At 39.3% G+C, this 26,252-nt stretch overlaps 1 protein-coding gene and 1 pseudogene across 8 annotated transcripts in view; one reads left to right on the top strand and one right to left on the bottom strand.

Moving 5' to 3' along the window:
• SDCCAG8 (SHH signaling and ciliogenesis regulator SDCCAG8) overlaps positions 1–26,252 on the bottom strand; it is a 280,184-nt gene that overhangs the window by 221,826 nt on the left and 32,106 nt on the right. For all 8 annotated transcript variants that reach the window (XR_016039634.1, XM_088845502.1, XM_088845497.1 and 5 more), the window contains exons 5-6: positions 26,025–26,147; positions 7,953–8,093 (exon numbers count right to left, since the gene is read on the bottom strand). Coding sequence is in view for 7 of the 8 variants with exons in the window: in XM_088845502.1 (XP_088701628.1) it covers positions 7,953–8,093; positions 26,025–26,147 (264 nt within the window). In the remaining variant the exon portion in view is untranslated. The remainder of the gene's footprint in view (positions 1–7,952; positions 8,094–26,024; positions 26,148–26,252) is intronic.
• Positions 3,567–5,072, top strand: LOC148775170 (WD repeat and SOCS box-containing protein 1 pseudogene; annotated as a pseudogene).

Genomic DNA, 26,252 nt, shown 5'->3' with positions numbered 1-26,252 from the left:
TCGATGGACATGAGTTTGAGTGAACTCCAGGAGTTGGTGATGGACAGGGAGGCCTGGCGTGCTGTGATTCATGGAGTCGCAAAGAGTCGGTCACGACTGAGCGACTGAACTGAACTGAATATTCCATCATATATATAAACAATATATTTTAAGCCAATTGTCTGCTGATGGACACGAGTTGCTTCCATGTCTTGGCTATTGTAAACAATGATGCTATGGACACTGGGGGGCATGAGTCTTCTCAAACAGGAGGTTTCATTTTTGGGGAGGATAAATACTCAGGAGTGGGTATCATATGGTAGCTCTATTTTGAGTTTTTCAGAGAACCTCCATACTATTTCCCATAGTGGCTGCACCTATTTACATTCCCACTAACAGGGCACAAGGGTTCCCTTCTCTCCACAACTCCCCAGCATTTATTATTTGTATACTTTTTGATGATAGCCATTCTGACTAATGTGAAGTGATACCTCACTAAGGCTTTGATTCGCATTTCTCTAATAATCTATTTTTATGTGCCTGTTGGTCATCTATATATCTTCTTTGGAAAAATGCCTATCTGGGACCTCTGTCCATTTTTGATTGGGTTGTCTGTTTTTTTTTTTTTTTTGGTATTGAGTTATGGGATATTTCTATCTTTGGATATTAACCCCTTGTTGATCACACAGTTTGCTGATATTTTCCACTATGCTCTAGGTTTTGTTGTTGGTTTCCTTTGCATAATACAAGTTTTTAGGTCCCAATTCTTTATTTTTGCTTTTATTTCTTTTGCCTTGGGATACTGATCTAAGAAAATATTGCTAAGATTTATGTCATAGAATGATTTTCTTATGTTCCCCTCTAGGAGTTCTATCTACTCATGTAAAACTGACAGAATTTTATGACTGAATAGATGTGGGGGAGAAAAAGACATTAAAAATAACCCTGGGTTGTTGACTTGAACAAAACCAGGTGAATGCTGGTGCTAAAGATTCTTCCAGAGTGAGAAAAGGAAATAAAATGGAACATTAAATGTTCAACTAATTCAAAAGAAGGCAGGAAAGGAAAAAGAAGAAAAGGTGAAGAAATAGCAGAAGGGGAAAAAAAGACATAACAAGATAGTAGATTTTAAAGTGTACACATAATACGGAGAAGGCAATGGCACCCCACTCCAGTACTCTTGCCTGGAAAATCCCATGGATGGAGCCTGGTAGGCTGCAGTCCATGGGGTCGTGAAGAGTCGGACACGACTGAGAGACTTCACTTTCACTTTTCACTTGCATGCATTGTAGAAGGAAATGGCAACCCACTCCAGTGTTCTTGCCTGGAGAATCCCAGGGACAGGGGAGCCTGGTGGGCTGCCGTCTATGGGGTCGCACAGAGTCAGACACGACTGAAGCGACTTAGCAGCAGCAGCATACACATAATAACGTTTAAAGGACAGATATTGTCAGATTGGATAAAGAAAGCAAAACTCAACTATGTGCTGTCCAAAAGAAACCCATATTAAATATGAAGACATAAGTATGTTAAAAGTAAAATAGAAAAAAATACATTGATAACACTAATCAAAAGCAAGTAGGAGTCAGTCAAAATACAAAAACCATGGGCTTTTCTATATTCTAGCACTGAAGAAGGAAATGGCAACCCACTCCAGTGTTCTTGCTGGAGAATCCCAGGGACAGCGGAGCCTGGTCGGCTGCCGTCCATGGGGTTGCACAGAGTCGGACACGACTGAAGTGACTTAGCAGCAGCAGCAGCACTGAAGAATAAGAAAATGAAAATTTTAAATATGTATATTGCTTATGATAATACTGTAAAAAAATCTAGAGGTTAATTCTAAAGAAAGATGTGTAAGGCCTTTATTCAGAAAACTATAAAAAACTCACAAAAATTCAAGATGACCTAAATAGAGTGATACGTAATTTTACTATTAGACAATATATTATCATAAGATATCAATTCTTCCTCCCACAAATGACCTATACCTTTAATGTAATCTTAATCAAAACTACTTTATGGCTTTTTGAAAGCTAACTAATTATAAACGTATTTGGAAATGCAAAAGGCAAGAAATAGGACATTCTTTAGCTCTAAGAAAAATGTTGGAAGACTTGGTCTACCAGATAGAAGATTATAAGAATCAAGACAGGATGGCAATAGCACGAAGAAGTAGTAACACAGACACCAAGGAAATAAAACATAAAGCCCAGAAACAGACTCACACATATATGCACCCTTGATTTATAACAAAGGTGTCAGGCAAATGACTGTCTTCTCAACAGATGATGCTGGGATATACAAATAACCCGATAGGAAAAGTAACCCCCTACACTTCCTACCAGATACAAAAATAAATTCCATGTACACTGTGGTTCTAAATGTAAAAAGCAAGATTATAAGGTTTCTGAAAGATAATATAGGAGAATATCTTCAGAATACCTGATGGTCTTGGGGGTAGGGAAATACTTTTTTATACAGGACACAAAAGATACTAAAAAATAAAGGGAAAACACTGGTAAATTGGACCACATTAAAATTAAGAAATTCTAACCAAGAAAGAAAGAGAAAAAAGAAACCTATCATGAGAGTTCCAAGACAAACCACTAAAAATAAGAAAATATGTTCCAATAGAGGTAACCAATAATGGGCTTATACTCAAATGAAGAGCTTTAAAAAAATATTGTCAGATAATTCAAAAAAATAAGTAGGACATTTGAACAGGCATGTCACAAAAAAGGACATCAAATGGCCAATAGATATATGAGAAGATACTCAATCACATGAGAAATCAGAGAAATGAAAATAAAAACCACCAAAAAAACAGAATATCAAGTGTTGGCAAGGATATGGAGCAATGTCACTCATGATGCTGACAGAAGTGTCAACTAATAAAAAAATCACCTTGGAAAAGTTTGCCCTTATTTACTCAAATTGAGCCTATACATACACTATGACCAACAATGACACTCCAAGGTATATACCCAACATAAATGTGTACAATGCACACCAACAGACATATAAAAGAATGCTCATAGCAGCAATAATCACAATATCCCCAAACTGGAAAAATACAAATATACGTCAACAATACATAAATACATAATTCTGTTATATTCATATAGTAGATCTATCAATGAAAATGAATAAACTTCTAACACATGCTACTAAAAATATATATGAATCTATCAAATATAATACTGAAAAATAGCTACACAAAAAAGAATAAGTACTATGTGATTCAATTTATGTAATATTTTAAAAACCAGGCAGAAATCAGTTTGAATGTCTGGGGATCATGCTTAGGGATCAATTTTCATAAAAGTCAAGCTAGTGTTTAGCTTTAAGAGAATGAGAGGTGGTAACTGGGAGTGGGCATGAAGAGGGCTTGTGGGACATGGTAATGTTAGACATCTTACAGGGACAATTACATGGTTGTTCATTTGGAGGTAAATCCTAAAGCTGTACATTTTTATTTTGCATACTTTTCTGAATTTATGTTAAATTATGTCATTAGAAACATCAAAGGATGGCATGACCAACTAATGTATGTTTTATAGAATGCTGCTCTGAGATGAGGAAGGAAGATGAAGTTTGATATGTGGAGGTTATTAATGACCTTGAAAAGAAATGGTTTAGGGGAATATGCGGGGGGAGCTCAAATAAAGTATGCTGAAGAAAGAATGGGCAGTGAGGAACAGAGGCGTGAGTATAGACAACTGCTTCGAAAGCCTTTGGTATGAAGGGGAGTAGCTGGGTGATAGTTCAAAGGGAATGTAAGATGAAGAGAATATATTTTGTGTTTGTTTGCTTTAAGACAGGAGCTAGGTCTCCAGTGTCTCGTCTGCTCTCGGCAGCGTGCAGTGAGATCACGTACTATAGGTGAACTTTTAGCTCCAGCAGCCCCTTTTGACAAGAAATGTGGTAGTGAAAATTGGACTGTTGCTTTTGCCCCAGATGGTTCAACTTTGCCTGGTCACAAGGACATCGCACAGTAAAGCTTGTTCCATGGTCCCAGTGCCTTAAGAACTTTCTCTTTCATGGCACCAAGAATATCACCAATTCAAGTAGTTTAAGATTATCAAGACAAAACAGTGATGGTGGTCAGAAAAATAAGCCCCGTGAACATATTATAGACTGTGGTGATATAGTCTGGAGTCTTGCTTTTGGATCGTCAGTTCCAGAGAAACAGAGTCGCTGTGTAAATATAGAATGGCATCGGTTCAGATTTGGACAAGATCAGCTACTCCTTGCCACAGGGTTAAACAATGGACGTATCAAAATATGGGATGTATATACAGGAAAACTCCTCCTTAACTTGGTAGATCATACTGAAGTGGTCAGAGATTTAACTTTTGCTCCAGATGGGAGCTTGATCCTGGTGTCAGCTTCAAGAGACAAAACTCTGAGAGTGTGGGACCTGAAAGATGATGGAAACATGATGAAAGTATTGCGGGGCCATCAGAACTGGGTGTATAGCTGTGCATTCTCTCCTGACTCTTCTATGCTGTGTTCAGTGGGAGCCAATAAAGCAGTTTTCCTTTGGAATATGGATAAGTACACCATGATACGAAAACTAGAGGGACATCACCATGATGTTGTAGCTTGTGACTTTTCTCCTGATGGAGCATTGCTGGCTACGGCATCTTATGATACTCGAGTGTATATCTGGGATCCACACACTGGAGCCATTCTGATGGAATTTGGGCACCTGTTTCCCCCACCCACTCCAATATTTGCTGGAGGAGCAAATGACCGATGGGTACGATCTGTATCGTTTAGTCATGATGGACTGCACATTGCAAGCCTTGCTGATGATAAAATGGTGAGGTTCTGGAGAATTGATGAGGATTATCCTGTGCAAGTTGCACCTTTGAGCAATGGTCTTTGCTGTGCCTTTTCTACTGATGGCAGTGTTTTAGCTGCTGGGACACATGATGGAAGTGTGTATTTTTGGGCAAGTCCCTAGCCTTCAACATTTATGTCGCATGTCAATCTGGAGAGTGATGCCCACCCAAGAAGTCCAGGAGCTGCCGGTTCCTTCCAAAATTTTAGAGTTTCTCTCCTACCGTATTTAGAGGACACTGCCTTCCCTAGTATTAGGGACTGAATACACTTTACACAAACCTCAAACTTTACTGACTTCAAGGTTTAGGAGATTTATTTAATTTGATACATTCTTGTATTTCATTTTGATCAGTTGAACTTTTAAAATATTATTTATAGACCTTAGAAATATTTCTGAACATATCAAATGTAAATTTTTTTTCTAAAATTTAACTGTGAAAACATATACATACATGTATATATTTAGATATAAGCTGCTATGTGTTGAATGGACCCTTTTGCTTTTCTAATTCTTAGTTTCAGCATGTATATGTTGCTTCAGTAGAGCCGCAATATATATCTTTGCTGTAAAGTGGAAGTAATTTTTTATTATTCTGTAACACTGAGTTAGCTGGTAAATACTAACTTAAGAAAGCTGAACTGCTTTATATAAAATGTGTATTTGGTTGGGGGGTGGTCAGAGAACTGACCTGCAAGTAAAACACAGCTTCTGTCTAGGGAAGGATTTTGTTTTTGTTAGAAGTGGCATCTGAGAGGTAAAGTTTGAATGTGACATTATTAAATTAAAAATAGGATATAACCAGGAAAAAAAAAAAAAGACAGGAGCTAGTATAGCACATATTTTGCTAAAAACCCAGTTAAGAAGGATAAAAGGTACAAGAGCAAGAGGAGATACGCGCAAGAGTGAAATCCTTGAAAGAAGTGAGGAAGACTTGGAACATAAAGCACACAGAAGCAGAGACTGACCTTTGACATAAACAGGATAAACAAGTGAATCTACAATAGTTATAAATAGAACACTAAGAGAAGACATAAGAGGGAAACTAATTCTAATGTGGGAAAAGGAGGGATGGAAGCATGTAATTAGGGAAGGTAGGATGGGATGGGACATTTGAACCAAGTTTGGTAGGTAAACATTTCAATAGGTAGAGGATACGAAGGAAGCATTTTAGGCAGGGATTATCGCATAAGCCAAAGTCAATTCTTCAAAGAGAAATGGAACTGGGAAATAAGCTTATGAAGTAGCAAGAAGTGAGTGGTCTGTGTGCTTATAGCCAATACTTGTGAGAATGACAGAAGAATGAGGAGCGAGTCTGGAAATGTAGTTTGAAGAAAATAGCAGATGGCTTGGGAGATTGGTCTTAATCCTATGAGTATTAAGTAGCTATCATAGCTTATTCAGTTGGAAAAAAAACATATAATTTACTTAGTCTTTCTGATTTTTTTTTAAGAAAGGAACTCTTTCCTAAATACTAGAAAAAAGCTTGGATTAGGGAATGAGGAGCAAGGAAATTTGGGCCGTAAAGAGCCTTTAGAAAAATTTAACAACAAAACCTGTGGATAATAATGAGAGTGGAACTATGATTCATTATATCTTCCCCTGGAACATTCCATTTTTGGTTCCATCATTCCATTATTTTCACTCAGATCAGAGGATTTAAAAGTATCATTTGATCTTAAAATATAATTATTTTAGACTCATTGGGAAATTGGGACATTCAGAAGCATCTATATATATGGGGAGTTTAGAAAGCCACAAACATGCCCAGGGACAATGCATTCTCAGAAAAGTCCTAAGAAGACCTGAAGCTTTCACTTCAGGTTGATCTCTAGGCTCAGAGCAGGTATAACTGTAAGGTAAAGTCCAGCACAGTCAAAGCACAAAGATTTGGAGAGTTGGCTGTTCTATTTTGGGGGGGCTTCTTGGTGCTCTTGTTGTTGTTTGTTTCAGCTGCTGGCAGTCAAGGAAATCTCTCAAACATCAGCTGAATATGAGCTAATGGAACAGAGATCTCAGTGATCACACACAACAAGAAATAGTTTTTATAGAAATAGCTTGGAAAATTCTTTAAAGGACTATGACAGCCTCCAACAAGAAAAAAGACATCAAACCTTAAAAAAATAGGGTATCTGATTTCCAGAGTTATCACATACAACAGTTTAACGCCCAATTTTCAACAACAAAAAATCAGTAGGCATACAAAGAAAGAGGAAAACGTGGCTCACTCAATTAAACAGAATAAATTGACAGGAACCATGCCTATGAAACTGCCGACATCAGACTTACTAGACGAAAACTTAAAAATGACTGCCTAAGGACACTCAGAATGCTAAGAGAAAATATGAACAAAGAACTAAAGGAAGTCAGGAAAACAAATTATAGAAAAGAACCAAATAAATTCTGGAGCTGAGAAAAACAAAAACTGAAATAAAAAATTCACTAAAGAGATTTTAGAGATTTGGGCAGCAGAAGAAAGAATCTGAAAATTTGAAGACAGAACAATTGAAATAATTGAATCTGAGAAGCAGAAAAAAAAATGAAGAATTACCAAATGATCCAACAATTGCTTTTCTGATTATATTCGAAAGAAGGATCTCAAACAGATACTTGTGCATCAATGTCCATATCAGCCTTACAACAGACAATAGGTTGAAACTCCCCAAAAATCTATTAACAGATAAAAGGAAAAACAAAGTGTGGCATATATGTACAGGGGAATATTATTCACCCTTATAAAGATATGAAATTATGATACACATTACAACATGGATGAAACTTGAAAACTCTATGCTCAATGAAATAAGCCAGACAAAATGAGAAACACTTAAGTGAAGTATAGAATAGATAAACTCACATAAAGCATAAAATGTTACCAAGGGTTGTGGGAAGAGGGAAATGGAAGTTATTATTTAATTGGTAGAGTTTTTGTTTGGGATGATGAAAATATTCTGGAAATGAGTACTGTTTATGCTTGAACAACACTGTGAATGTACTTAGTGTAAATAATTGTACATTTAAAATTTTAAATGGTTAAAATAGCAAATTTTGTGTTATATATATATTTACCACAATAAAAAAGTACCAAAAATGTAGATGCATATGAAAAAAGTACCCAAATACTCACCAGTTCTAGTTTCCATTTTTCAGCCTCAACAGCAGAAGCAACTTTGATAGTATCAGCATTGCCACATGAAAATGATCTCTTTGCAGCTTCATCCACCCTAGAGTCTTCACCTGTTGTAATCCAAGAATTCTGCATGTTTCCCTAAAATAAAATGTGAAAGTACTTCCAATTGACTTTTAACTTCTAAATCAATATTCATACTTTACAAATGAAATACTGATTATCTGTGATGAAAGGAATAAGAAAAACAGCAGGTGCTTCTAGATACAAATCAACAATTATTTTGCATTTTCAAGCTGTTAAGGGCATATTCCAAACACGTGTTACAAAGTTGAATTCCTCCAGGTACAGGCAATAATGCAAATAAGCAAAGAGGGCTGTATATCACTGTATTGAACAAATGAAATTGTCTCTTACCTCTTTGGAGACACATACTCTTGAAACACATAAACCTCTCTTGGTTTGTTTTCCATTCTCCACATTTCATAAAGATATGACTAATAATAATAATTACTACATATAATGTTTACTATGTGCCGGACACTGTTTTACGTCCTCCACATATATTAACTTAGCTAATCATTACAATAATCCTATGGGACAAGTGTCACTGTTACCTCCATTTTATAGATAAGGAAACTGAGTTACGGAGAGTAACTGCTAAAAGTCAGAGGTAGAAAGTGACTAATAAGTGGCAGAGCTAGGATCTGAACCCTGGCAATCTAGCTCCAGAGGCCTAAACCACTATGCTCTTCCGCCTTTTCAGAAAATTATTTATCTTCAATGAGGAAAACAGTGCATGGTGATAAACAGAACTGACATGCAGCTTGCCTGTCAAGGATCTTAAAAGTAGTCATAGGGATCACGACAGAGCAACCCAAGAAAGAAGTCACTACTCAGTTTCAGTCTATTGCTGCCATGTGTGAACGCCATCTCATATTACCCCTAAAAAATCTTGAGATTTTTAAAAGATGAGGCAGATATCTGGCTCTTCAATTGAAACACTGTTAAATACTGAGTCAGTTTTTCAAATATATAAAACATGTCTATAGACTGAATTTGGTGTACCCACTGTCGGTTGGCAAACTTTGGCATTCTCTAAGCATTCAGTGTAACAAGCAGTTCAAAATCTGGGTGATTTATGTGTGAATCAAGAACTAAAATACTTATTTAATTTATCCAACAAGTAATTAATGAACGGCGGCGCCGACGCGACGCGAGAGACGCCGGCCCCGGCGGCGCCGACGCGACGCGAGAGACGCCGGCCCCGGCGGACCCGGCGCAACGAACCACGCAAAGAGGTGCAGCCGTGAGGAGCTACCCCACGCCTGAGGCCAGGGCCAGCGGCCGAGAGGAGCTGCCCCACGTCCAACAGGCGGTGGCAGCGCGGGCGCAAGAGGGTCGAGAGGAGCTACTCCGCGTTCAAGGTCAGGAGGGGCGGCCTTGAGGAGATACCCCTCGTCCAAGGTAAGGTACAGCGGCTGCACTTTGCTGGAGCAGCTGTGGAGAGATTTTCCACAACCAAGGTAAGACAAACCCAAATAAGACGGTAGGTATTGCTAGGGGGCATCAGAGGGCAGACAAACTGAAATCATAATCACAGGAAACTAGCCGATGTGATCACATGGACCACAGCCGAATGTGGTCCACTGGAGAAGGGAATGGCAAACCACTTCAGTATACTTGCCTTGAGAACCCCATGAACAGTAACAAAGGGCAAAATGATAGGATACTGAATGAGGAATTCCCCAGGTCGGTAGGTGCCCAGTATGCTACTGGAGCTCAGTGGAGAAATAACTATAGAAGGAATAAAAGGATGGAGCAAAAGCAAAACCAATACCCAGTTGTGGATGTGACCAGTGATAGAAGCAAGGTCCGGTGCTGTAAAGAGCAATATTGCATAGGAACCTGGAATGTTAGGTCCATGAATCAAGGCAAACTGGAAGTGGTCAAACAGGAGATGGCAAGAGTGAACATAGAAATTCTAGGAATCAGTGAATTAAAATGGACTGGAATGGGTGAATTTAACTCAGATGACCATTATATTTACTACTGTGGGCAGGAATCCCTTAGAAGAAATGGAGTAGCCATCATGGTCAACAAAAGAGTCCAAAATGCAGTACTTGGATGCAATCTCAAAAATGACAGAATGATTTCTGTTCGTTTCCAAGGCAAACCATTCAATATTACAGTAATCCAGGCCTATGTCCCAACCAGTAATGCTGAAGAAGCCGAAGTTAATCGGTTCTATGAAGACCTACAAGACCTTTTAGAACTAACACCCAAAAAAGATGTCCTTTTTATTATAGGGGACTGGAATGCAAAAGTAGGAAGTCAAGAAAAACCTGGAGTAACAGGCAAATTTGGCCTTGGAGCACGGAATGAAGCAGGGCAAAGGCTAATAGAGTTTTGTCAAGAGAATGCACTGGTCATAGCAAACACCCTCTTCCAACAACACAAGAGAAGACTCTACACATGGACATCACCAGATGGTCAATACCGAAATCAGATTGATTATATTCTTTGCAGCCAAAGATGAAGAAGCTGTATACAGTTAGCGAAAACAAGACCAGGAGTTGACTGTGGCTCAGATCATGAACTCCTTATTGCCAAATTCAGACTTAAATTGAAGAAAGTAGGGAAAACCACTAGACCATTCAGATATGACCTCAATCAAATCCCTTATGATTATACAGTGGAAGTGAGAAATAGATTTAAGGGACTCGATCTGATAGATAGAGTGCCTGATGAACTCTGGACGGAGGTTCATGACATTGTACAGGAGACAGGGACCAAGACCATCCCCATGGAAAAGAAATGCACAAGAGCGAAATGGCTGTCTGAGGAGGCCTTACAAATAGCTGTGAAAAGAAGAGAGGCGAAAAGCAAAGGAGAAAAGGAAAGATATAAGCATCTGAATGCAGAGTTCCAAAGAATAGCAAGGAGAAATAAGAAAGCCTTCCTCAGTGATCAATGCAAAGAAATAGAGGAAAACAACAAAATAGGAAAAACAAGAGATCTCTTCAAGAAAATTAGAGATTCCAAGGGAACATTTCATGCAAAGATGGGCTCGATAAAGGACAGAAATGGTATGGACCTTACAGAAGCAGAAGATACTAAGAAGAGGTGGCAGGAATACACAGAAGAACTGTACAAAAAAGATCTTCACGACCAAGATAGTCACGATAACGTGATCACTGACCTAGAGCCAGACATCTTGGAATGTGAAGTCAAGTGGGCCTTAGAAAACATCACTACTAACAAAGCTAGTAGAGGTGATGGAATTCCAGTTGAGCTATTTCAAGTCTTGAAAGATGATGCTGTGAAAGTGCTGCACTCAATATGCCAGCAGATTTGGAAAACTCAGCAGTGGACACAGGACTGGAAAAGGTCAGTCTTCACTCCAATCCCAAAGAAAGGCAATGCCAAAGAATGCTCAAACTACTGCACAATTGCACTCATCTCACACGCTAGTAAAGTCACGCTCAAAATTCTCCAAGCCAGGCTTCAGCAGTATGTAAACCGTGAACTCCCAGATGTTCAAGCAGGTTTTAGAAAAGGCAGAGGCACCAGAGATCAAATTGCCAACATCCGCTGGATCATGGAGAAAGCAAGAGAGTTCCAGAAAAACATCTATTTCTGCTTCATTGACTATGCCAAAGCCTTTGACTGTGTGGATCACAATAAACTGTGGAACATTCTGAAAGAGATGGGAATCCCAGACCACCTGACCTGCCTCTTGAGAAACCTGTGTGCAGGTCAGGAAGCAACAGTCAGAACTGGCCATGGAACAACAGACTGGTTCCAAATAGGAAAAGGTGTACGTCAAGGTTGTATATTGTCACCTTGCTTATTTAACTTATATGCAGAGTACATCATGAGGAAAGCTGGGCTTGAAGAAGCCCAAGCTGGAATCAAGATTGCCGGGAGAAATATCAATAACCTCAGATATGCAGATGACACTACCCTTATGGCAGAAAGTGAAGAGGAACTCAAAAGCCTCTTGATGAAAGTGAAAGAGGAGAGTGAAAAGGTTGGCTTGAAGCTCAACATTCAGAAAACAAAGATCATGGCATCTGGTCCCATCACTTCATGGGAAATAGATGGAAAAACAGTGGAAACAGTGTCAGACTTTATTTTTTTGGGCTCCAAAATCACTGCAGATGCTGATTGCAGCCAGGAAATTAAAAGACGCTTGCTCCTTGGAAGGAAAGTTATGACCAACCTTGATAGCATATTAAAAAGCAGAGACATTACTTTGCCAACCAAGGTCCATCTAGTCAAGGCTATGGTTTTTCCAGTGGTCATGTATGGATGTGAGAGTTGGACTGTGAAGAAAGCTGATCGCCGAAGAATCGATGCTTTTGAACTGTGGTGTTGGAGAAGACTCTTGAGAGTCCCTTATACTGCAAGGAGATCCAACCAGTCCATTCTAAAGGAGATCAATCCTGGATGTTCATTGGAGGGACTGATGCTAAAGCTGAAACTGCAATACTTTGGCCACCTCATGCGACGAGTTGACTCACTGGAAAAGACTCTGATGCTGGGAAAGGTTGGGGGCGGGAGGAGAAGGGGACGACGGAGAATGAGATGGCTGGATGGCATCACCGACTCTGTGGACATGAGTTTGAGTGTACTCCGGGAGTTGGTGATGGACAGGGAGGCCTGGCGTGCTGTGATTCATGGGGTCGCGGAGAGTAGGACACGACTGAGCGACTGAACTGAACTGAACTGATTAAGGGCCAAGGGACACAGTAGTATTCATAAGCAAGGATATGTCCCCAAACACAGAACTATACTGTGGTTTCATATCATGTTAGAATGTGGTAAACTGTATTCATTCAAAGTAGTATTCTCAGATTCTATTCCATATTCTTTGGGAAGTTCAAAGAACTTGTATAATACTGACTATATTCAGACATTGTGCTAAAAGCTTAGTGGTCAGTGGTAGGTGGTAAAAATGAGCAAGATCAATCTGACCCTTGAGGAGTTTATAGGCTAATGAAGAAGAGAAAAACCTAAGCAGGTAATTTCAATTTAGTAAAGCCATAAGTGTGCACATCAGAACAAGGCCAGACAGAAGAGGTATACTAAGAGCAATTGGAGATTCAAGGAAAGTTTCTGGAGAAGTTTTGACACTAGTGTGATATCTTGAAGGAGGAAAAAAATAAGTTAGATGCCAAGAAGAGAGAACACCATGAGAAAACTCACAGAGATGAGAAATAACATGGTGCTTCCCAGAGGCTTTTAGGAAATTCAGTATTATTAAAGGTTGACGTACAAGGCAATAACGTCAGAAGATGAAAGTAGAACTGTTTATGATAGCCAAAGCATGGAAACAACCTAAACGTCCATTTAAAGATGAATAAATAAAGAAGATGTGGTACACATACACAATGGAATACTACTCAGTCATGAAAAATGAAATGATGCCATTGCAGCAACATGGATGCAACTAGAGAAGATCATACTAAGTGAAGTAGGTCAAAAAGAGAAAGACAAATACCATATGACATCCCTTCAGTTCAGTTCAGTTCAGTCGCTCAGTCGTGTCCGACTCTTTGCGACCCTGTGAATCACAGCACGCCAGGCCTCCCTGTCCATCACCAACTCCCGGAGTTCACTCAAACTCATGTCCATCGAGTTGGTGATGCCATCCAGCCATCTCATTCTCTATTGTCCCCGTCTCCTCCCACCCCCAATCCTTCCTAGCATCAGACTCTTTTCCAGTGAGTCAACTCATCACATGAGGTTTCAGCTTTAGCATCAGTCCTTCCAATGAACACCCAGGATTGATCTCCTTTACACTGGACTGGTCATGTGCCATATTTGTACCTAAGATATGGCACAAATTAATCTATATACAAAACAGAAATAGGCTCATAGACATAGAGAACAGATTTGCAGTTGGTAGGGGAGAAGAGAGAAAGATAGACTGGGAGCTTGCTGTTGGTAGGTGCAAATTATTACATTTAGAATTGATAACAAGAAGGTCTAAATGTATGACACAGGGAAGTATTTGCTATATTCACTATCTTGTGATAAACCATAAGGGAAAAGAATATAAAAAAGAATGCAAATATGTGTATAACTGAGCTATTTTGCTGTACAGCAGAGATTGGCACAGACTGTAAATCAATTATGAAAGTGCGAGTGTTAGTTGCTGTCATGTCCAATTCTATGCGACCCCATGGACTGTAGCCTGCCAGCCTCCTCTGTCTATGGAATTCTCCAGGCAAGAATACTGGAGTGGGTAGCCATTCCCTTCTTCAGAGGATCTTCCTGACCCAGGAATGGAACCCAGATCTCCCACACTGCAGGCAGATTCTTTACTGTATGAGTCACCAGGGAAAGTGAAAAAAAAAAAAAAAAAAAAGCCAGAGAATTAAATAAGGATATCGAAAGTAAAGTATGCCATGCTAATAAGCTTAAACTTGATTCTGTAAATAGGGAAAAATCTTCCAAGATTTGATTATATTAAAAATAGTTTTGCATTTTTTTTCCCCCTGTCTGGCTATCCCACTGTTAAGGTTGCTATCTCAGAAGAAGGAACAAGATGGCAGAGGAATAGGTCAGCGAGACCACACTCTCCCCCACAAATTCATCAAAAGAACATTTGAACGCAGAGTAAAGTCCACAAAACAACTTCTGAATGCTGGCAGAGGACATCAGGCACCCAGAAAAGCATCCCATTGTCTTCGAAAGAAGATTACCCGCTAAAAGGTAACTCCCAGCAGAGAAGCAGCGCAGATGCCTGCATCTGCGATTAGGAAGCGGGGGCTGGGCAGGGAGGAGCCGGCTGAACTGCTTAGAGAGAGGACTGGGCTTGAATGTCGCGAGAACAATCTGAGAGAACTGGCGATAGCAAAGCAGACTGGGATAGCTTCCCCACGAAAAGGTGGAAAGCTCTAACCTAAGACTCCGCCAGCCCTGCTCACAGAACAAAGGACTGAGCAGAGCGAGCCGGCTGCGGTCGGTCCATCCCCCATCCCCCCGCCGAGACAGGTAAGGGAGGGCAGCCAGAGCCAGAGGGGGCAACCGAGGCCCCAGAAAGGCATCCGATACCAAACTGCAGGCAGGCTTCATTGCTAATCAAGACTTCTTGGGCTCGGGCTGGTGGATATCCGCCTGAGAAGGTGCGCTGGTTGTACACCCAGAAAACCGAGTGGCAGGGACTGGGGAGGTAATAAGTCGCAGCGACCGCGCTTGCCAAACACCTGGTCACCTGAGCTGCTCGGACTGGGGAAGGCACAAAACGCAGGCCCAACCAAGTCTGCGCCTTTGTGGAGTACCCGAGAACCTGAACTTGAGAAGCTCAGACCTGGGAAATGCATACAACCCGCGCGCTGGCCTCGGACAGTTCCTGGCAGAGCAACTTAGAGCCTGTGCAGTGTAGACTGGGAGAGCACACGCGCTGTGAGCAGGGGCAAACCCAGTGTGGCCGAGACACTGCGAGCACTCCCCACAGACGCGAGAGATATTTGTCTGCAGCATTCCTCCCTTCCCAGAACAGGACTGAACAACTGAGCCTTAAAAAGTGTCCACACACCCCCTAGTATCAGGGCAGAAATTAGACACTGAAGAGACCAGCAAACAGAAGCTAAAACAGAGGGAACCACCTTGGAAATGACAGATAGAGAGGTCTAGAGGCTACTCCAAGGATAAGACCATAAACCAGAGGCAAGAGGCTTAAGCCCGAATCCTGAGAACGCCAGAGAATTCCTGACTCCAGGGAACGTTAATCGATAGGAGCTCATCAAACGGCTCCATACCTACACTAAAACAAAGCACCACCCAAGGGTCAATACATTCCAGAGCAAGACATACCACACAAATTCTCCAACAGCACAGGAAAATAGCCCTGAGCTTCAATATACAGGCTGCCCAAAGTCACTCCAAACCCACTGACATCTCATAACTCATTACTGGACACTTCATTGCACTCCAGAGAGAAGAAATCCAGCTCCACCCACCAGAACACCGACACAAGCTTCCCTAACCAGAGAACCTTGACAAGTCACCCGTCCAACCCCACACACAGTGAGGAAACTACATAATAAAGAGAATTCCACAAACTGCCAGAAGAGGGAAAGGCCACCCCAAGCAAAGTAATATAAGCAAGGTGAAGAGGCAGAGAAATACCCAGCAAGTAAAGGAACAAGAGAAATGCCCACCAACACAAACAAAAGAGGAAGACATAGGGATTCTACCTGATAAAGAATTTCGAATTTTGGTGGGGAAAATGATTCAAAATCTTGAAAGCAAAATGGAGTTACAGATAAATAACCTGGAGAAAAGGACTGAGAAGATGGAAGAAAGGTTTAATAAGGACTTAGAGGAAATAAAAAAGAGTCAATATACAATGAATAATGCAATAGATGAGATCAGAAACACTCTGGAGGGAACAAACAGTAGAATAAAAGAGGCAGAAGACAGGATAAGCGAGCTAGAAGATAGAATTGTAGAAATAAACGAAACAGAGGAAAAAAGAAAAACGAATTAAAAGAAATGAGGACAATATTAGAGACCTCTGGGACAATGTTAAACACTCCAACATTCGAATCATAGGAGTCCCAGAAGAAGAAGACAAAAAGAAAGACCATGAGAGAATACTTGAGGAGATAATAGTTGAAAACTTCCCTAAAATGGGGAAAGAAATAATCACCCAAGAAACCCAGAGAGTCCCCAACAGGATAAACCCAAGGCGAAATACTCCAAGACACATATTAATCAAATTAACAAAGATCAAACACAAAGAACAAATATTAAAAGCAGCAAGGGAAAAGCAGCAAATAATACACAAGGGGATTCCCATAAGGATAACAGCTAATCTTTCAACAGAAACTCTTCAGGCCAGGAGGGAATGGCAAGACAAACTTAAAGTGAGGAAAGAAAATAACCTACAGCCCAGATTACTGTACCCAGCAAGGATCTCATTCAAATGTGAAGGAAAAATCAAAAGCTTTACAGACAAGCAAAAGCTGAGGGAATTCAGCATCACGAAACCAGCTCTCCAACAAATGCTAAAGGATCTTCTCTAGACAGGAAACACAGAAAGGGTGTATAAACTCAAACCTAAAGCAATAAAGAAAATGGCTACGGGATCGTACTTATAAATAATTACCTTAAATGTAAATGGGTTGAACACCCCAACCGAAAGACAAAGGCTGGCTGAATGGATACAAAAACAAGAACCCCATATATGTTGTCTACAAGAGACCCACCTCAAAATGAGGGACACATACAGACTGAAAGTGAAGGGCTAGAAAAAGATATTCCATGCAAATAGAGACCAAAAGAAAGCAGGAGTAGCAATATTCATATCAGATAAAATAGACTTTACAACAAAGGCTGTGAAACGAGACAAAGAAGGAAACTACATAATGATCAAAGGATCAATCGAAGAAGAAGATATAACCATTATAAATATTTATGCACCCAACATAGGAGCACCACAATATGTAAGACAGTTACTAACAAGTATGAAAGGGGAAATTAACAATAACACAATAATAGTGGTAGACTTTAATACCCCACTTACATCTATGAATAGATCAACTAAACAGAAAATTAACAAGGAAACACAAACTTTAAATGATACAATAGACCAGTTAGACCTAATAGATGTCTATAGGACATTTCACCCCAAAACAATGAATTTCAGCTTTTTCTCAAGCGCACACGGAACATTTTCCAGGATAGATCACATCCTGGGCCATAAATCTAGCCTTGGTAAATTCAAAAAAATTGAAATCATTCCAAGCATCTTTTCTGACCACAATGCAGTAAGATTAGATCTCAATTACAAGAGAAAAACTATTAAAAAGGCCAACATATGGAGACTGAACAACATGCTGCTGAATAATGAACAAATCATAGAAGAAATGAAATGAGAAATCAAAATCTGCATAGAAATGAATGAAAATGAAAACACAACAACCCAAAACCTCTGGGACACTGTAAAAGCAGTGCTAAGGGGGAAGTTCATAGCAATACAGGCACACCTCAAGAAATAAGAAAGAAGTCAACTAAATAACCTAACTCTACTTCTAAAGAAACTAGAAAAGGAAGAAATGAAGAACCCCAGGGTTAGTAGAAGGAAAGAAATCGTAAAAATTAGGGCAGAGATAAATGCAAAAGAAACAAAAGAGACCATAGCAAAAATCAACAAAGCCAAAAGCTGGTTCTTTGAGAAGATAAATAAAATTGACAAACCACTAGCCAGACTCATCAAGAAACAAAGGGAGAAGAACCAAATCAATAAAATTAGAAATGAAAATGGAGAGATCACAACTGACAACACAGAAATACAAAGGATTATTAGAGAATACTATCAGCAATTATATGGCAATAAAATGAATAACCTGGAAGAAATGGACAAATTCCTAGAAAAGTACACCTTTCCAAAACTGAACCAGGAAGAAATAGAAAATCTGAACAAACCCATCACAAGCACAGAACTAGAGACTGTAATCAGAAATCTTCCAGAAAACAAAAGCCCAGGTCCAGACAGCTTCACAGCTGAATTCTACCAAAAATTTAGAGAAGCGCTAACACCTATTCTACTCAAATTCTTCCAGAAAATTCCTGAGGAAGGGAAACTTCCAAACTCATTCTATGAGGCCACCATCACCCTAATCCCAAAACCTGGTAAAGATCCCACAAAAAAAGAAAACTACAGGCCAATATCACTGATGAACATAGATGAAAAATCCTTAACAAAATTCTAGCAATCAGAATCCAACAACACATTAAGAAGATCATACATCATGGGCTTTATCCCAGGAATGCAAGGATTCTTCAATATCCGCAAATGAATCAACGTAATACACCACATTAACAAACTGAAAAATAAAAATCATATGATTATCTCAATAGATGTAGAGAAAAACTTCGACAAAATTCAACATCCATTTATGATAAAAACCCTCCAGAAAGTGGGAATAGAAGGGACATACATCAACATAATAAAAGCTATATATGACATACCCACAGCAAACATTATCTTCAATAGTGAAAAATTGAAAGAATTTCCCCTAAAGTCAGAAACAAGACAAGGGTGCCCATCTCACCACTACTATTCAACATAGTTCTGGAAGTTTTGGCTACAGCAATCAGAGCAGAAAAAGACATAAAAGGAATACAAATTGGAAAAGAAGAAGTAAAACTTTCACTGTTCGCTGATGACATGATCCTCTACACAGAAAACCCTAAAGACTCTACCAGAAAACTACTAGAGCTAATCAATGAATACAGTAAAGTTGTAGGATATAAAACCAACACACAGAAATCCCTAGCATTCCTATACACTAATAATGAGAAAATAGAGAAATTAAGGAAACTATTATATTCACTGTTGCAACAAAAAGAATTAAATACTTAGGAATGTATCTACCTACGGAAACAAAAGACTTGTACATAGAAAACTATAAAACACTAGTGAAAGTAATCAAAGAGGACACTAATAGATGGAGAAATATACCATGTTCGTGGATTGGAAGAATAAATATTGTAAAAATGAGTATACTACCCAAAGTAATTTATACATTCAATGCAATCCCTATCAAGCTACCAACGATATTTTTCACAGAACTAGAACAAATAATCTCACAATTTGTATGGAAATACAAAAAACCTCAAATAGCCAAAGCAATCTTGAGGAAGAAGAATGGAACTAGGGGAATTAACCTGCTGGACTTCAGGCTCTACTACAAAGCCACAGTCATCAAGACAGTATGGTACTGGCATAAAGACAGAAATATAGATCAATGGAACAAAATAGAAAGCCCAGAGATAAATCCACGCACCTATGGACACCTTATCTTTCACAAAGGAGGCAAGAATATAAAATGGAGAAAAGACTGCCTCTTTAACAAGTGGTGCTGGGAAAACTGGTCAGCCACTTGTAAAAGAATGAAACTAGAACACTTCCTAACACCATACACCAAAATAAACTCAAAATGGATTAGAGAGCTAAATGTAAGACCAGAAACTATAAAACTCCTAGAGGAGAACGTAGGCAAAACACCCTCTGACATAAATCACAGCAGGATCCTCCAAGACCCACCTCCCAGAATATTGGAAATAAAAGCAAAAATAAACAAATGGGACCTAATGAAAATCAAAAGCTTCTGCACAGCAAAGGAAACTATCAGTTCAGTTCAGTCGCTCAGTTGTGTCCGACTCTTAGCGACCCCATGAACCACAGCACGCCAGGCCTCCAGTTCCATTACCAACTCCCGGAGTTCACTCAAACTCATGTCCATCGAGTCGTTGATGCCATCCAGTCACCTCATTCTCTGTCTTCCCTGTCTCCTCCTACCCCCAATCGCTCCCAGCATCAGAGTCTTTTCCAGTGAGTCAACTCGTCGCATGAGGTGGCCAAAGTATTGGAGTTTCACCTTTAGCATAAGTCCTTCCAATGAACACCCAGGATTGATCTCCTCTAGAATGGACTGGTTGGATCTCCTTGCAGTCCAAGGGACTCTCAAGAGTCTTCTCCAGCACCACAGTTCAAAAGCATCAATTCTTTGGCGATCAGCTTTCTTCACAGTCCAACTCTCACATCCATACATGACCACGGGAAAAACCATAGCCTTGACTAGACGGACCTTGGTTGGCAAAGTAATGTCCCTGCTCTTTAATATGCTATCTAGGCTGGGCATAACTTTCCTTCCAAGGAGCAAGCGTCTTTTAATTTCATGGCTGCAATCAGCATCCGCAGTGATTTTGGAGCTCAAAAAATAAAATCTGACACGGTTTCCACTGTTTCCCCATCTATTTCCCAAGAAGTGATGGGACCAGATGCCATGATCTTCGTTTTCTGAATGTTGAGCTTTAAGCAACCTTTTCACTCTCCTCTTTCACTTTCATCAAGAGGCCTTTGAGTTCCTCTTCACTTTCTGCCATAAGGGTGGTGTCATCTGTATATCTGAGGTTATTGATCTTTCTCCCGGCAATCTTGATTCCAGAATGGGCTTCTTCCAGCCCAGCGTTCCTCATGATGTACTCTGCATATAAGTTAAATAAGCAGGATGACAATATACAACCTTGACGTACTCCTTTTCCTATTTGGAACCAGTCTGTTGTTCCATGGCCAGTTCTAACTGTTGCTTCCTGACCTGCATACAGGTTTCTCAAGAGGCAGGTCAGGTGGTCTGGTATTCCCTTCTCTTTCAGAATTTTCCACAGTTTATTGTGATCCACACAGTCAAAGGCCTTGGCATAGTCAATGAAGCAGAAATAGATGTTTTTCTGGAACTCTCTTGCTTTCTCCATAATCCAGCGGATGTTGGCAATTTGATCGACTTAGCAGCAGCAGCAGCAGCCTCTGCCTTTTCTAAAACCTGCTTGAACATCTGGAAGTTCACGATTCACATATTGCTGAAGCCTAGCTTGGAGAATTTTGAGCATGACTTTACTAGCGTGTGAGATGAGTGCAATTGTGCGGTAGTTTGAGCATTCTTTGGCACTGCCTTTCTTTGGGATTGGAATGAAGACCGATCTTTTCCAGTCCTGCTCTGGCGGCGCAGACGTGAGTGACTATAAGTAAGGTGAAAAGACAGCCTTCAGAATGGGAGAAAATAATAGCAAATGAAGCAACTGATAAAGGATTAATCTCCAAAATATACAAGCAGCTCCTGCACCTCAATTCCAGAAAAATAAATGACCCAATCAAAAAATGGGCCAAAGAACTAAACAGACATTTCTCCAAAGACATAAAGATGGCTAACAAACACATGAAAAAATGCTCAACATTCCTCATAATCAGAGAGATGCAAATCAAAACCACAATGAGATACCATTTCACACCAGTCAGAATGGCTGCTATCCAAAAGTCTACATGCAATAAATGCTGAAGAGGGTGTGGAGAGAAGGGAACCCTCTTACACTATTGGTGGGAATGCAAACTAGTACAGCCACTATGGAGAACAGTGTGGAGAGTCCTCAAAAAACTGGAAATAGAACTGCCATATGACCCTGCAGTCCCACTCCTGGGCATACACACCGAGGAAACCATAATTGAAAGAGACACATGTACTCCAATGTTCATCGCAGCACTGTTTATAATAGCCAGGACATGGAAGCAACCTAGATGTCCATCTGCAGACAAATGGATAAGAAAGCTTTGGTACATATACACAATGGAGTATTACTCAGCCATTAAAAAGAATGCATTTGAATCAGTTCTAATGAGGTGGATGAAACTGGAGCCTATTATACAGAGTGAAGTAAGCCAGAAAAAAAAAACAGTATACTAACGCATATATATGGAATTTAGAAAGATGCAAATGATAACCCTGTATACGAGACAGCAAAAGAGACACAGATGTATAGAACAGTCTTTGGGACTCTGTGAGAGAGGGTGAGGGTGGGATGATTTGGGAGAATGGCATTGAAACATGTATATTATCATATGTGAAATGAATCGCCAGTTCAGGGTCGATGCATGTTACAGGATGCTCGGGGCTGGTGTGCGGGGATGACCCAGATGGAGGATAAAGGAAGGCGGGAGGTGGGAGGGAGGTTCAGGAGGGGGAACTCATGTGCATCCAGGGCGGAATCATGTCAGTGTATGGCAAAACCAACCAATATAATATTGTAAAATAATTAGCCTCCAATAAAAAATAAAAATAAATAGAAAAAAAAATAAAAATAAAACTGCAATTTAAAAAAATAAGTAAAAACATAAAAATAGTCTTGCAGAGCAACGACAGAAAGTGGTACAAATTTCCCATGGAGAAATTGGAGGACATATGTAGACTACAGATCACTGATTTATGATATCAAATAATATTGTTTGGAAATAAGTGCTAGTCTAATTGACATGTTCTTTCACAGATAGCTTTCAAAAAACTTGAATGACATTTGATCAAGATATAAAAAGTCAAATTACATTTACATCCCTGAAGATTACTGAATACCTCGGATTTCTTAATTGAGGTGAGGGGTTGGAATGGAAGGGATAAAGAGACATGGAAAGAAATAGCTCAGAAATTTTCTACTTAAAAAAAATTCTAATAAAAAGAGTATTTTAATATTATTTTTGAACTCTCAAGAAAAGCCCCTTAAAAAGGAATATGATAAAAAATGAAGATGTAAATGAAATATTCTTTGAATGGTTTTAGTTATTTAAAAATAATCTGCTTGCTTCTTCAACTTTTAAGTCAAAAACTAAGCTAAAAGCTAAAAGTCATGTAGGCTACCATCAAAGTCCCAGTCCATGGCAAAGATGGTTTGGTTCAATGTTGATAAGCTATTCCTAATCTAGTCAGAAAGACATTATAATTCAAGGCCAGATAGATGGATCAGGGGAGTCAGACAGTGCTGTGTTTGAGTTCTAGCTTTGTAGGTTACTTAACTGCTGTATACCTTAATTTAATCATCTGAAAGTAGGTGGAACAACACCTGCCTTATACGGCTATCATAAGACTGAAATGATATAATGCAAAGGTCTGTCTAGTCAAGGCTATGGTTTTTCCCGTGGTCATATATGGATGTGAGAGTTGGACTGTGAAGAAAGCTGATCGCCGAAGAATTGATGCTTTTGAACTGTGGTGCTGGAGAAGACTCTTGAGAGTCCCTTGGACTGCAAGGAGATCCAACCAATCCATTCTAAAGGAGATCGATCCTGGGTGTTCATTGGAAGGACTTATGCTTAAGGTGAAACTCCAATACTTTGGCGACCTCATGAGAAGAGTTGACTCACTGGAAAAGAGTCTGATGCTGGGAGGCATTGGGGGCAGGAGGAGAAGGGGACGACAGAGAATGAGATGGCTGGATGGCATCACTGACTCGATGGACATGAGTTTGAGTGAACTCCAGGAGTTGGTGATGGACAGGGAGGCCTGGCGTGCTGTGATTCATGGGGTCGCAAAGAGTCGGACACGACTGAGCGACTGAACTGAACTGAAACAAAGTATTTGATACAGTACCTGGCACATCATAACCATGCAGTTATCAATAAATATTAATTATTACTATACACATATTTCAACTGTTTTTCCAAAGAAGGCATTAAGAAACACTGAAAGTATATATTCACATCTGCCAATAGCTTTGGCAAGATTTACCATCAACATGGTAATAGGCTCATTAAAAAGAATTTAGGAAAAAAGGAAGATAATATCTCTCAATCTGTTTATATTTAAGATATTCTAAATAGCTTTATTTACATTAAAACTCTCAATACAACACTATTCATAGGTTGCCAAAATGCCTCAATTCACCTCCACAAGTAGAAAGTGGGAGAAATAATTTTGTAACAACAAATTAACACAGAAGACTAACATTAAAATAGGTATCAAGGTCACCTGACACATACGAACAACCATTTCAATATCTGCATTATGTTTTAGCTCATGTAAATGTTTTTTAAACAAAAAAGCTCTCTACAACTCTACCCTTTCTATAATCTGTGTATCTGTAGTTTTCTTAAGCAAGTTTTCTTTGTTCATAAGGCAAAGCCTGTGTGCTTTTACCATCATTTCCTTCCCCTTTTGCATTACTCACTTCTCTTGCCCTCTGATTCACTTGTCTGCCTTATTTCCTTTCTCATTTCACTTCCCCATCTTCCACTTCTTTGCACTGTATAAATATCAAAGACTATGAATAACTGAGTCACTGTTCACTGCACATTTGGAGGAAAATCAAAAGAATATACTTATTTAAAAAATGAGCTTACATGTAAGTACTTTTTATGAATCATTTTCAAATTGACCCAAAATAATGGGAACTAAGATAAAATTTTTAAACACTAATATTAATAATACAATACTATAAATATTCAGAAAAAGTTATATAATGAAGAAAATAGCTGATCACAAAGTGATATGTAATTGCAGAAAAATAAACTAAAATGCTAATCAGCTCACTTTATTATTCAGAGTTAACACATCCAGATACAACAGCAAATTCTAACACAAAGAACTCCAAGATTAACAATGAAACATCAGGTCAGGTTAAGAAAAAAACTTCAAAAATTAGAGGACACCTAGGTAAAACATTACAACAGATGTGTTTTTTCCTAAACAGAACTTACTTACTAATAATGACTGAGTCAAAAGCACCAAAATACACTGCAAAGTAAAGCCGAAACAGGCAAGTACCAAAACTTTCCCAGGGAAAACTGAGTTTTGTTTCAAAAAGCAGAACAACTGTCATCAACTACAGCCCATAGCAAAAGAGTAAAAACTACTTTGAAGGCAAAAGTATCTCTGACAACTCACAAAGAGAAATTAAATTTAAACACTATTTAAATATCATCATAAAAATTTTATGTCACAGAATCATAGAGATCACACAATTCTCTGTTCCTCAAAATGTATTCCACCGATATTAGATTCACTTTGACAACTTGCTCAAAGACTAACCCAGACCAGCTTTCAGGGATAAAGCCCAGGATCTGCAGTGTCAGTAAGTATCCCAAACCCCATTCACATTAAAGACTAAGGACTGCTAATATTGGAGAATTTCTCAAATTGCCAATAAATAAACAGAGGACTTCCAAGGTGAAGCCAAGCCTGAAAGTCCTATAAAATTACTTGCCAAACGTGCAGCTTGTTAGGGTCAATGGGAAGATTAACATTCTTAATCTTGGACACACATGTCAGTGTTCTTTCTCCTACAGCATGCTAATTAGACTTACTGGAACTCAAAGTTCAAAGATGATTTACAGAAATACAACAGAAATCTAAGCTAAAATTCTGAACAGTGGCTGGATTTAACAAAGTCCAGTTCTGTTAACATACTTCCTATATGACATACTTCCTGCTTTCAGGCTTGCTATTTCGTATGGAAAAAACACAAATGGTAATGCTCAGAGAGGAAACTGGAGTGGCTGCTAGGCACACCACTACGTCGTTTAATTTGAGCCACACAAATTTGAGCCACACAAATTTGAGCCACCACCACAGCGAATTTTAATTTCTGCAGCCCCAAGTAAATACCAGCACAGCACTTCTGCCAAACTTTAAGAAAAAAATTGAAGCACTTAAGAAGGCTGAGGGAGAGGGTAGGAGGCAACATTCAGACTATATATATTTTAGTTTAATGGTTTATATAAATGCTCACAGATGCATCCAGAAGTGTTTGTTCCCTCATTTCTTCTTGTCCTCGAGATTTCAGCTCTTGTTGGAGCCTTTCATTTTCAAGCACAACTACTTGTACCCTATTTTTCATTCCAGAGAGTTCCTCCTATAAAAAGCAGAAACAAATACCAAATACATTAAGCATTTTTTCTTTATTTTTAAGACATGTCACTTGCAGACTGCATACATTAAGCAATCTTAAGCAGTTTTT

The sequence above is a fragment of the Moschus berezovskii genome, chromosome 17 (genome assembly GCF_049115385.1).
Source record: "Moschus berezovskii isolate FMDL1 chromosome 17, NW_MosBer_1.0, whole genome shotgun sequence".
NCBI lineage: Eukaryota > Metazoa > Chordata > Mammalia > Artiodactyla > Moschidae > Moschus > Moschus berezovskii.
This window is presented reverse-complemented; position numbering and strand designations above follow the sequence as displayed.